The 11996-nt window shown below is 46.8% G+C and overlaps 1 protein-coding gene across 13 annotated transcripts in view; it reads left to right on the top strand.

The window, feature by feature from the left end:
• Nucleotides 1-11996, top strand: part of MADD (MAP-kinase activating death domain) — a 54078-nt gene that overhangs the window by 3496 nt on the left and 38586 nt on the right. For 4 of the 13 annotated variants that reach the window (XM_006896692.1, XM_006896688.1, XM_006896687.1 and 1 more), the window contains exons 4-19: nt 839-970; nt 1427-1540; nt 2577-2657; nt 4431-4609; nt 4990-5225; nt 5554-5710; nt 6011-6114; nt 6207-6397; nt 6769-7022; nt 7260-7399; nt 8111-8212; nt 9624-9683; nt 10050-10152; nt 10495-10681; nt 10779-10929; nt 11242-11448. In XM_006896692.1, coding sequence (XP_006896754.1) covers nt 839-970; nt 1427-1540; nt 2577-2657; nt 4431-4609; nt 4990-5225; nt 5554-5710; nt 6011-6114; nt 6207-6397; nt 6769-7022; nt 7260-7399; nt 8111-8212; nt 9624-9683; nt 10050-10152; nt 10495-10681; nt 10779-10929; nt 11242-11448 — 2398 coding nt within the window. The remainder of the gene's footprint in view (nt 1-838; nt 971-1426; nt 1541-2576; nt 2658-4430; nt 4610-4989; nt 5226-5553; nt 5711-6010; nt 6115-6206; nt 6398-6768; nt 7023-7259; nt 7400-8110; nt 8213-9623; nt 9684-10049; nt 10153-10494; nt 10682-10778; nt 10930-11241; nt 11449-11996) is intronic. The other 9 variants (XM_006896697.1, XM_006896698.1, XM_006896699.1 and 6 more) reach the window with 3 other exon arrangements.

The following is an 11996-nucleotide window of genomic DNA, read 5'->3' as shown; positions in this document are numbered from 1 at the left end:
TCCACAGGGGTTGCACCATTTTACACTCCCACCAACAGTGAATCAGGGTTCCAGTTTCTCCACAACCTCGCCAGCATTTGTTGCTTGCTGTTCTGTTATTATTTAGGAATCGTAATCTTCATTTCTTTAGTGTTCATTAGGGTTTTCCAAAGGCCTGTTATTTAGGAAGTAGATGGTCCATCCTATTTCCTAGACTGTCTTTATCAGAGAGCGCCCCCAAAACCTGTCCACCATGGGTAACCCTTTTAGCATTTGGCACACCCATGGCACAGATTTCAGTACCACAGAAACCCCAACTTATCTCAGTACACCAAACTGACAGACAAGTTCTGTACCATGTAGAACAGTGTTCTCCCCAAACAATTAGCACCTCTGCCCAACCAGCTTTTAAATACAAAGACCCACCCACCAGGTCCTGATTGCTTAAACAAGAGGCTTCCAGTGCACAGCTAATTGTTAATGAAATCAGAAACAGCCAATCAGCTTACACTTGGTTGTTAACAAAATCATAAATGCCCAAGCAATTTACACCACCTTTCAAGTAAATTAAAAAACACCCTCGAGAATCCAACAGCTCCAAGCTGGAGACCCTTCGTTTGAATTATCTTTAATTGTATTGACCTCATCTTCTGGCAGTAGCAGTATTCTGTTTCAGTTAGTGTTCCTGGATGAGGAGTGATTTCTAGAGAGGATTATTACTCTTACTAGGTTGCCAAGTGGTGGCATACTGGAGCATTGGTGAGAGAGAATTGTGGAAGCTAAGGTTCTGAACATAGGCTTGGTGATGAAAGCTTAGTTTATACTGATGAGTATCCTCTATGGTCTATGGCTGTGACAGGTAGTACTACAGTCCCGAGACTACAATGCACTTTCCATGTCTGTGATGGCATTTGTGGCAATGATCTACCCCCTGGAGTATATGTTCCCTGTTATCCCACTGCTTCCCACCTGCATGGCATCAGCAGAGCAGGTGAGTCTCTCGCTGTTCTCTGATTTTTGACATCTCTGTTTTGCAAAGCAGTACAAGTCTGAGGGAGAAGTCTCAGGACTCAGGAAAGTTTTAAGTCTGTACTGATCCTTAGTCCCTTACTATATCTTACTTCTTGTCAAAAGCTGACCTGACTGGAATGAATTTGGTTCCAAAATATATGCTATTCTTAGTACTTATTTATCATAGCTAGTGTTAATGATTATGGGCTAATAACACAAACTTCACCACAGGTGTTACATAATATACAGCATATATACATGTTACCTTTCTAAAATCTAAAACATCTGAAGTTTGAAACACATCTAGCTTCAAGGGTTTTGGAAAAGAAAATTTGTATGTACATTTTCTTATCCAGAAACATCTTTTCTGGGTAAATGAGATTTGTCATGACAGATTTTGTTCTCGTTTTCTTCTTTATCTTTCTTTACTTTACAGCTGCTGCTGGCTCCAACCCCGTATATCATCGGGGTCCCTGCCAGCTTCTTCCTCTACAAACTGGACTTCAAAATGCCTGATGATGTTTGGCTAGTGGATCTGGACAGCAATCGGGTAAGATTCTTGCCTGGGGGAGGTAGAGTCAGCAATAGGATGGTCTTTTGTTTTTCTATCTTACCCCCAGGAAGGGGTCCTAAGTTTTTAGGTGAAGTCTATACTGTGAGACTCATTGTAACAAAAACTATAATGTTCCTTTTTACTTTATTGGTCAAATAGTAAGTTGTATGAATAGACCCTTGGCTAGAATACAAAGAATTATAGGATTTAGTTTCCCAAAATTACATGCTGCCCTCACTCCACGCTCTTCGAGTGGTAGGCTGGAGTGTCAGGGCTTTCACATTTGTGTGGGTCATCTCCTTATGGCTTTCCTAGGGACTCAGTTTCCAGTAAAAAACTGTCTTTCAGCATGGACTTGGAATAAATGTATAATAACATCTACAGTGTGAGTAGATTCAAAGTTTATTCCCCCTAAAACTTGTTGCAGGTGGATTGGTTTCGACTCATAGCAACCTTATGGGACAACGTAGAATGGCCCCATAGGGTTTCCAAGGTAATAAATCTTTATGGAAGCTGACTGCCACATCTTTCTGCTGCAGTTCAAATGGCAGACCTTTCAGTTAGCAGATTACCTCTTAACCACTCATCATGAGGGCTTCTTCCAAATTTTGATAGGATTTCCATGTGTGTGTGTCCTTTCAATGTAAAATCGTAGAAAATACAAATAAGAACAAAGAAGAAAATAAAGTTATAAATCCTGTTATTTAGGGAGTTCTGGTGGCCTAGTGGTAAGAAGCTGTGCTGCAGTCCCAGAGGTGTGTGGTTCGAATCCACCAGATGCTCTGCTGGAGAAGGAGGATCAATCTCCTTCTGTACCAGTCAGATCCAATTTGATGGTACACACACACACACACCCCTATTATTTAGAGATAATAATCAATAACATTTAGGTATTTTTCCTTTCAGGTATTTTATTTGTAATGTGTGTCTTTATATTTCTAATATTAAATAGATTCCTACCCTTGTTATTTAACAAGGTGTAAGAAACTCATGAGCCATTTTAAAGATGCTTCTTCTCCTTTCCCTGCTGCAGGTGATTGCCCCCACGAATGCAGAGGTGCTCCCTATCTTACCGGAACCAGAATCATTAGAGCTGAAGAAACATTTAAAGCAGGTAGATAAAGGGTAAGAGGGAGAGGAGCTATAGGTGCTGTTGGATTGCTGCGGGCGGCTCTATCCCAAGAGCCAGTTTTCTTTCACAGTAAAGTGGGATAGATTTCTGTGGCTTAGGTTAGGCTGGGTTAGGCTGAGTTACATTCAGTCTTTGGAGTATTGCAGAGTCACTTCAAAGTGACTGTTGATCTCAACTGTTATACTTTATCTTCACTCTCTGGACATATTATGGGAAGGGCCCAGTCCTTGGAAAAGGATATTGTGCTTCAGCAATTAGAGGGTCAGCAAAAGAGAGGAAGACCTTCAACCAGATGAACTGCCACAGAGACTGCAGCAGTGGGCACAGCAGAGATTGAAAGGCTGGGGCAGGCACGGTGGTGGTCACTTGTACACAAAGTCACCGTAAGCTGGCTCGACAGCACCTAGCAACAACTATTTAAGAAAAGAAAGCTTTACGGATCCCTTCTCCTTTGTTGTATGCCCTACCGTGTCTAATGCTTATGTTGTTATATGAATTCCTGTTTCTTGTTCTGTCAGTCTTACAAGGTGGGATGAATTCCTGTTTCTTGTTCTGTCAGTCTTATAAGGTGGGATGAATTCCTGTTTCTTGTTCTGTCAGTCTTATAAGGTGGGAGTTAGTAATTTGAACAATCCAGCTCCTTTTACATTTTCTTTTATTAATTTATCCTTAGATCCCTATAACATCCTTTCTTCAAAAATTCCTTTTTTGAGTTATCTCTTAAATCTGTTTTTCATGGATTCATTTTTCCCCTTCTGCATGCTGAACCCAGTTTCTGAAGGTAAATGTGGTAAAGTTTCACCCTTTGCCCTGCTCTGTGTGTTGTGTAGAACTAACAGTAGATAGCACTGTCTTGTTGTTAAGAATCTCTGTTCCCTTTTGAGGGGTCTTCAGAACTCTCTCACTGTAATGTCTGTGGTATAGTACCTGGCAGTACCTCTCCATGAGAGCTTTTGGGGTTTCAGTGGGTCATTTTCTATCCTCTCTCACATTCTCACTTGCTTTCACTGCTGCTGTAATAGGGATACCATGTTACTGCAGTCTGGAGAGGAAGACAGACTCAGAAAGCTCTTAGCTGCTTTCTCTTGCTGTGCCTTTACTGGTGACTTGATAGATGAAATTAGGCATCAGATCTATAGGCTCTAAGGACCTTGGGCTCACAGATCTGTATTCTAACTCTTGCTTCTCAAAGTGTGGTCCGTTGACAAGCACTGATAGCATCACCTGTGCTTGTTAGACTTGTGACCTCATCCCAGGACTGTTGAATTAGAACTGCATTTTAATATCTGCAGCTGATCCCTGTGCTCATGTAGGTTTGAGAAGCGCTGTCCAGGGAGCCTCTGAGCAGTGGGCTTAGACTGGGAATACTCAGCATGTGCAACTCTGGGTCCTTACTCTTCTTCAGAGAAGCTCTACTTTTACAAGTTTCTATTTCACCACAGTATTTCAATTAAAAACCAACATTTTCATGGCTAAAATAACATTTGAAAACTATGCCCTGGACTGGAGATTTGATAAAGTCCTTGAACTAGAATGGTTGATTCATACCATTCCAATTATTTTCCAAAAGCAAAAACATTTGGGTTCTCATTGTAAAAATGAAGGCTTTGAAACAGGCCGTGATTTCAAAATTAGCCCAGAACTCTTCGAGCAGTGTGATGAGAAGATGGTAAGACGGCACTTTCTCCTAGGAGATGAGTTTGGCTAGCTTCCCAGGGAAGAACAACCTTAGGTGAGGAATTTCTTGTTCCATAGGCCTTAGCCAGCATGAGTCTCAACACCCAACCCATCCTCAATCTGGAGAAATTTCATGAGGGCCAGGAGATCCCACTTCTCTTGGGAAGGCCCTCTCATGACCTGCAGTCCACACCTTCCACTGAATTCAATCCACTCATCTATGGCAATGATGTAGATTCTGTGGATGTTGCAACCAGGTAAGACCCAGCCACTTGTGCATACGATCATGAGTTCTTAAATTGGTCCCTTTGCTCTCTCAGTGACCTGGGGGCAGATTACTTCTCTTATCCATTGTTTGCTTACATAAAGAAATAATGATATTTGATATCATTTGGCATAATATTTGGGTAACATTGTTACATTTGTCACTTTAATAAAGGCAAATAGAAAAAACACGCTATTCTCAGGGCTTTTAGGCTTAGAGGAAAGGTAGGTCGATGATGATTCAGAGTATCTCTCCCCTTGATGTTCCCTTGAGCCCAAGGTTTTGGGAGGTGGTATAAGTCCTTGAATGGTAGGAATCCTGACGGTGCAGGGTTTGGGACTCAGACGATCTCACCGTCCCATTCTTCCCCAGAGTGGCCATGGTACGTTTCTTCAACTCCCCCAACGTGCTGCAGGGCTTTCAGATGCACACACGTACCCTGCGTCTCTTCCCTCGGCCTGTGGTAGCTTTTCAGGCTGGCTCCTTTCTAGCTTCACGTCCCCGGCAGACTCCGTTTGCTGAGAAATTGGCCAGGACGCAGGCTGTGGAGTACTTTGGAGAGTGGATCCTTAACCCCACTAACTACGCCTTTCAGCGAATTCACAATAGTGAGTACACAGTACCTCCCGCGACTCCCTGCCTCTGCCCTTCCGGTTGCTTTTTCCTGCCCCTTTTCCCTTTATGCTCTCTGACCTGCCCCTTCCATTCCTGTTTCTTTAGACTTTCCCCTACATTTCTTTTCTTTTTCTTTTTCTTTTTTTTTTTAATGTGTGTACCATCAAATTGGATCTATGGATTTGAACCACATAGCTCTGGGATTGCAGTACAGCTTCTTGCCACTAGACCATCAGAGCTCTTCCCTCCCCTACATTTCTTTTGTATTCTATTTGTCCTCTCTTCCCTGCAGCTAATTGTTCTTTTCTCCTTTCTGGGTAGATATGTTTGATCCAGCCCTCATTGGTGACAAGCCAAAGTGGTATGCTCATCAGCTGCAGCCCATCAACTATCGAGTCTATGATAGCAATTCCCAGCTGGCTGAGGCGCTGAGTGTGCCTCCGGAGCGGGACTCTGACTCTGACCCCACTGATGACAGGTGAGTGTCCTTATGGCAACAGATCAGGTTTTTTTAAGGTAACGAGGCCCTCACCAGCCCTCATTTATCACAGATAATCTCATGATTTTAGAATCAGCTAACGTGGGGCAGGATCTCATAGGTTTTAGACATTGCTCTTTGAAGCCTCTTGTTACATTTTGGCTAATAGTTTTTTCCATGGTTTCCTTATTTTGTGCCCTGGCCTTAAGTTAGGAGTGCTCCTTTCTTTATTTGTCCTAGTGCTGATTGCAGATTCTTGCCCCTGCCCCTTCAGTCTTTTTAACGCTATTCTCTCTGCAGTGGCAGTGATAGTATGGATTACGATGGCTCCAGTTCTTCCTACTCATCCCTGGGCGACTTTGTCAGTGAGATGATGAAATGTGACATCAATGGTGATACTCCCAGTAAGTCCCTTCAGGGAGAGAGGTCCATGCTAAGGAGCAGGCCGGGGTTCTGAGGTGGCGTGGTCTCTAGCTGCGGGCCTGTGTTTGGGCAGATGTGGATCCTCTGACGCACGCCGCCCTGGGGGATGCCAGTGAGGTGGAGATTGACGAGCTGCAGAACCAGAAGGAAGCAGAAGAACCTGGCCCGGATGGCGAGACCTCCCAGGAAAATGCCCCGCAGCGTTCTAGCTCCAGCACCACTGCCAGCAGCAGTCCCAGCACTGTCATCCATGGAGCTAACTCTGTACGTGAGGATGGGGGGTGGTTAACAAGTGACAATGTTGGCTGGGCTGTGGCCCTCTTATCTCTATGAGGAAAGTATGAATTTGCCTCTCCCCTCATCCTCCTGTCTCTTCTTCTGTGTGTCCTGCAGCTTAGGGCCTATCAGAAACCATTCTGAACCCAGCAAGGGGCACTAGGTTTTGTTTAGGCAAAGCCGAGATTCCCCTGGGTTCTTTTGTGGAGAAAGCCGAGATTCCCCTGGGTTCTTTTGTGGAGAGTGAGAACAGGGGATTTTCTTCCTCCACGTTCTTGATCTGGTGTCGTTAAAACTGAGGCTGTAGGACAGCGTTCCTGGATGTGAGGTGACCGTTTCTCGTTTCATGTGGTCCACAGGAACCTGCTGATGCTGCAGAGCTGGATGATAAGGCAGCTGTAGGCGTCTCCAAGACTCTGCCTGCTGTGCCCAGCAGCATCGGCAAATCGAACGTGGACAGGCGTCAGACAGAAATTGGAGAGGGGTCAGTGCGCCGACGAACCTATGACAATCCATACTTCGAGCCCCAGTATGGCTTTCCCCCTGAGGAAGATGATGATGAGCAGGGGGAAAGTTATACTCCCCGATTCAGCCAGCATGTCAGTGGCCACCGGTGAGAGCCTGGGCAATCCCTTGTAAGTGGGTAACTGAAGGACCTCGCTGTTGTGGATCCTGGGCCAGGGGTAATCAGGAAGTCTGAGAACCGTGCACACCCTTGTGGTCCCAGAGGGTGGTCCTTTGCTGTGGAGATTAGGAATTTGGGGAGGGGCATGATAAGTAGCTTCAGGCCTGTCCTCCCAAGACAAGGTGCCCCTACCTGGGACTCATAGGTGCCACTGTACATTCCAAGGGCTCAAAAGCTGCTGCGGCCCAACAGCTTGAAACTGGCAAGCGACTCAGATGCAGAGTCAGACTCTCGAGCGAGCTCTCCCAACTCCACCATCTCCAACAACAGCACCGAGGGCTTCGGGGGCATCATGTCTTTTGCCAGTAAGTGTCTTTATGTCTTATCTCCCGTTCCTTCTCCACAGTAGGACCTGGCTGTGGCAAATGTGCTTAGAACTGCAAATACGGGGCTAGGTGGGCCTTATCAAGCCCCTTGGTATCATTCAGGTGACACTCAATGAGGCATTTTCAGGTGAAAACAGTAAAGGACAGGGATAGAGCAGTCATTATCTGGAGGTTTGATCTGTTTCAGATAAGAGCTGAATGGTCAGCTAAGAATTGGGTGTGATGTTCAAAAACCACACTGTCATGCATGGATTTCATGGAAATATGTTAGTCAGATTTGGTTTGTGTAGTTAGCCACCATTTTTTTTTTAGAGAATATGATTTCTAATACGATTTCTTCAGTTAAAGACTTGAGACAGACTGGGCACTAGGAAGAGTCCTCCAGGCGATGGCTGTGATTCCGAGTGAGACCAAAGGCACATTAACTCCTGGCTTTCAGTGTCTTCCCAGTGGGTGAAGGGCTTGGCAATTAGGAGACTCAGAGAAAGTTGTTACTGGGCTGTGAGCAATCCTGGCAGGGATTCCTGTGTTTGTCCTGAGTTAGACATGATCCATTTTAAAGTAGATCCGAGGAACTGGGATTATATTTGAAAAGGAGGGAGGTGAAGATGCCGGTACAGCCATAGGGATATAGAGCTGAGTGTTTCCCACCCTGACTCATTGCTCTCACACTGCCCTCCCCTTTGATAGGCAGCCTGTATCGGAACCACAGTACAAGCTTCAGTCTTTCCAACCTCACATTGCCCACCAAAGGTGCCCGAGAGAAAACCACGCCTTTCCCTAGTCTGAAAGGTAATTGCAGCCCCTCGTTTGCCAAACCAGGAGTCTCTGGGAAATATTTCAGGGCTGTGGGTCCTTGTCGAGAAGCCTCTGTATGACGAATCATCTCATCTGGCTGTTTCCCTCATGTTGCTTTCCATGGTTTTCACTGCATGCTGTTGGCTCTTGATGGCTGTCAGATGGGAACTCACTTTGTAGCTAGAGACAAGACCTCGATATGTCATTTAAGGTGGGGTTACACCTGTTTTAGGGATAACTTTGTCGGATTAATGATTAATACAGAGATCATCAGCTGCGAGGTTGCTGTTATTGCATAAACTTCAGCATGAAGTCCATCCTGAGGAACTGGCCTGCCAGAGGATGGCAGTGGTCACTGTTCATGAAGTCAGGGTGCTTCTGACTTTGGCTGCCTGTCAGCCCAGGGCAGTGGCGGGCCAGATGGTATAGGTTGGCTTCTTAGGGAGGTAATGGAATTTTTGATCTCTAACAAGTCTGAGGAACTGAATTTAGTCTGACTTCTGTCTCTCCTGGAATTTTAGTGCTGACATATTTCACTGTGGTAGGAATGACAATGAGAAGCAGCACTGGGTATTATTTAACTGACCTCTCCCATCCCTCATGATTGAAAATGCTCGAGGTCTTAGGAGTGTTCTTTGGTGTGAATAGGAACGTAGCCTAGGTAGGCAAAAGGATTCCAAAGAGCTCTCAAATTCAGCTCGTTTTCATGGAGTTGGAACCAACTCCTCACAGGTTTTCAGAAGGAGCTGGAACCAACCTCTAGCAAGTTTTCAGAAGCTATAAATCTCATGAGAGGAGATTGCCCATCTTTCTCCTGTGGTACAGCTCGTGGACTCTATAACCACCTGCTTTGTATTACTAGGCTACCACAGCTCCCTACCACAGTGGCTTAGGGACCTAAAGAACATTGCTACAGTGGATCCACATGGGCAGGTTAAGGGTGGAAAAGTGTTACTGTTACTGGCTTTGCATTTGATGCATTTGAAGAGGAGAGTAACAGAAACTCTTCTAGTAAGTTGCTGATACTTCATCTCATTTGCTTCGTTTATTCTTCCCATTGACCTGCCATCCTAACAGCCCCACCCCACAGTGGTGTCTGCAGGATGAATCTCTTCCTGGCCCCCTATGCTGGATGTTTTGTGTAAACCAATGGTTCTTCTTTCATGCATGTGCCTGGATAGTACCTGACAGCTCCCTGTGTCATTTACACTGCTTATACTGACGGCAGTCTTCATGGATAGCCTTCCCTAGAGCCCTCAGCCAGCCACTGGCCACTCGGATCAGACTTGCAGCTCTAGGAGTCAACATTATGTGCACTGTTCAGGCTTTGTGAGACTGCTCCACGAAGGGATGTAGGGGTTGGGATACTGTGGTGCACCTACTAATTGTGTATTTTGTGTCCCAGTATTTGGGCTAAATACTCTAATGGAGATTGTTACTGAAGCCGGCCCCGGGAGTGGTGAAGGTGGGTCTTGCCTGTGAGCTGTGCATGATCTTATTTTTTCCCCCTTAGCATCTTCTGTGCCTGCCTGAGGGCCATTCTCCTCTGGAGCAAGCGGCATCACATGAGTGACCTGCCTTGCCCCACCCCCTGTGACGCCCATGCTTGCCCATGGGGCGTGCTGCTGGTGCATGTGGGGTGGCCTGAGTCACCGTCCCCACCTCCTCCACATTGCCATGGCTGGTGTCTACCTGTGTGTGATGCCCTGGCGCCACGCTCCCCCAGCCCTTCTGGGGAACGGGCGTGGCACGTGGCTTCTCAAGAGCTGTGCTAACACCAGCTACGAGGCTATGAGAGTGATGTGTCTCATTCCTACCTTCCTGGCTCTAGGAAACAGGAGGGCCTTAGTGGATCAGAAGTCGTCTGTCATTAAGCACAGCCCAACAGTGAAAAGAGAGCCTCCATCACCCCAGGGTCGATCCAGCAATTCTAGGTAATAAATGGCAGAGGGTAGAGGTGGTGATTCCTGTACAGAACTTTAGGGTTGCTCAAGAGTGGGAGAGAAGCTGTCAGTGAGTAGATGAAATTGGTGCCCTGCCAGCACTTCCCATTGTGACTCAGTCTCCAGGCACCTGTAACAGCTTAGATGGTGAGGGGGGTGACACAGCAGGTGGGTACATGGAGCATCTGGACGGATGGCAGAAGCCCTGGATTAGATAACTGAAGACTTGGCTTTGTTTTGCCCCTGGAGGCAAATACCTAGTCAGGTGAACGGGGGGAGGGTTTTCTCTGCAAAGGAGCTTTTGCTCACAGAGGTGGTGTGTGGGCCCCCTAGTGAGAACCAGCAGTTCCTGAAGGAGGTTGTGCACAGCGTGCTGGACGGCCAGGGCGTGGGCTGGCTCAGCATGAAGAAGGTGCGGCGGCTGCTGGAGAGCGAGCAGCTGCGAGTCTTTGTTCTGAGCAAGCTGAACCGCACCGTGCAGTCAGAGGAGGATGCCCGGCAGGACATCATCCCCGACGTGGTCAGTGTTTGGGGCTGGGGGTTGGGGGCCTCTGGGGAGCAGGGTGTGGACAGTAAAGGGAATTTTGCCAACGCCAGCCCCTGGGTTATTGTTGCAGGAGATCAGTCGAAAGGTGTACAAGGGAATGTTAGACCTGCTCAAGTGCACAATACTGAGTCTGGAGCAGTCGTATGCCCACGCAGGGCTGGGCGGCATGGCCAGCATCTTTGGGCTTCTGGAGATCGCCCAGACCCACTACTATAGTAAAGGTAGGGATGGGACCAGAGGGGCATCATGCCATCTCCAGCTCTCACTTGTCTACAGGGGACGGTGAACGTCCTTGTTCCTGCGACAGTTTCCCAGTGCCAAGCAGCTTCCCGTCAGGCTTTGGAATTTTACGTTCTAGCTCACATCTGTGCATAATGGTGTTTCTCTGGTGTGGAAAATCCTGTGGCTTTTTCTTTCCTTGTACTTTTCCCATTCCGCATCCTCCTGGACCTTGGCTTCTTCCATCTCATTTCCATACCTTCGTTCCCACTCACTTGCTCTTGACTTCTTGCCATATTTGATCTCTTCCTCAGAACCAGACAAGCGGAAGAGAAGTCCAACAGAGAGTGTAAATACCCCAGTTGGCAAAGATCCCAGCCTGGCCGGGCGGGGGGACCCAAAGGCTATGGCACAGCTGAGAGTTCCGCAGCTGGGACCTCGGGCCCTAGGTGCCACAGGAAAGGGTCTCAAAGAACTGGACACCAGAAGCTTAAAGGAAGAGAACTTTGTCGCCTCTATTGGTATGTATCCCTGGGTTCGTTGTGGTAGAGGGGCCTTGGCTTCTTAAATGTCCTTCTTCCTCTCAATTCATTCAGAATCCCACCTTTCTACCCCCCACGCTTTGCATTCCAGAGAGGGATACAAGTCCGTCCGTTTCAGATGGTGATTCTTGATGTTATTTTCTTGCACTTGTACTTGGTTTTCAGCCTGCCTGGCTTCATCTTAGAGGAAGAGTGGTTTGGTGTAGAGGACAAAGGGAGGCTTAGTGCAGGGAGTCTTGAGCTATTCTCCTGGGTCCCTTTTTCATTTACAGCCGATTTTCCTCATTCACGTAGTAGAAGGGTCATGGGAGTGCCTGGAATCGTGGGGAAGTTTATAGATGCATTATTTGGGCTATAAACTTGGAATTGTCTGGCTCTGAAGCCAGTTTCCCCCACTCAGCCATCCCTCTGTCCTTGACTTTGCTCCTCTGAGGCTTATATGGCTACTCAGTTGTTCTGAGTTCTTGACCTCAGAAGTGTAGATTTCTGAGTCAGCTGCTCTGTAAGCCTTTCCTCACTAGACCTGG

This window comes from Elephantulus edwardii, unplaced genomic scaffold, assembly GCF_000299155.1.
Source record: "Elephantulus edwardii isolate Elephantulus edwardi_28Jun2011 unplaced genomic scaffold, EleEdw1.0 scaffold00189, whole genome shotgun sequence".
Taxonomy (NCBI): domain Eukaryota; kingdom Metazoa; phylum Chordata; class Mammalia; order Macroscelidea; family Macroscelididae; genus Elephantulus; species Elephantulus edwardii.
Note: the sequence above shows the minus strand (reverse complement) of the source record. Positions and strands in the feature narration are given on the sequence as shown.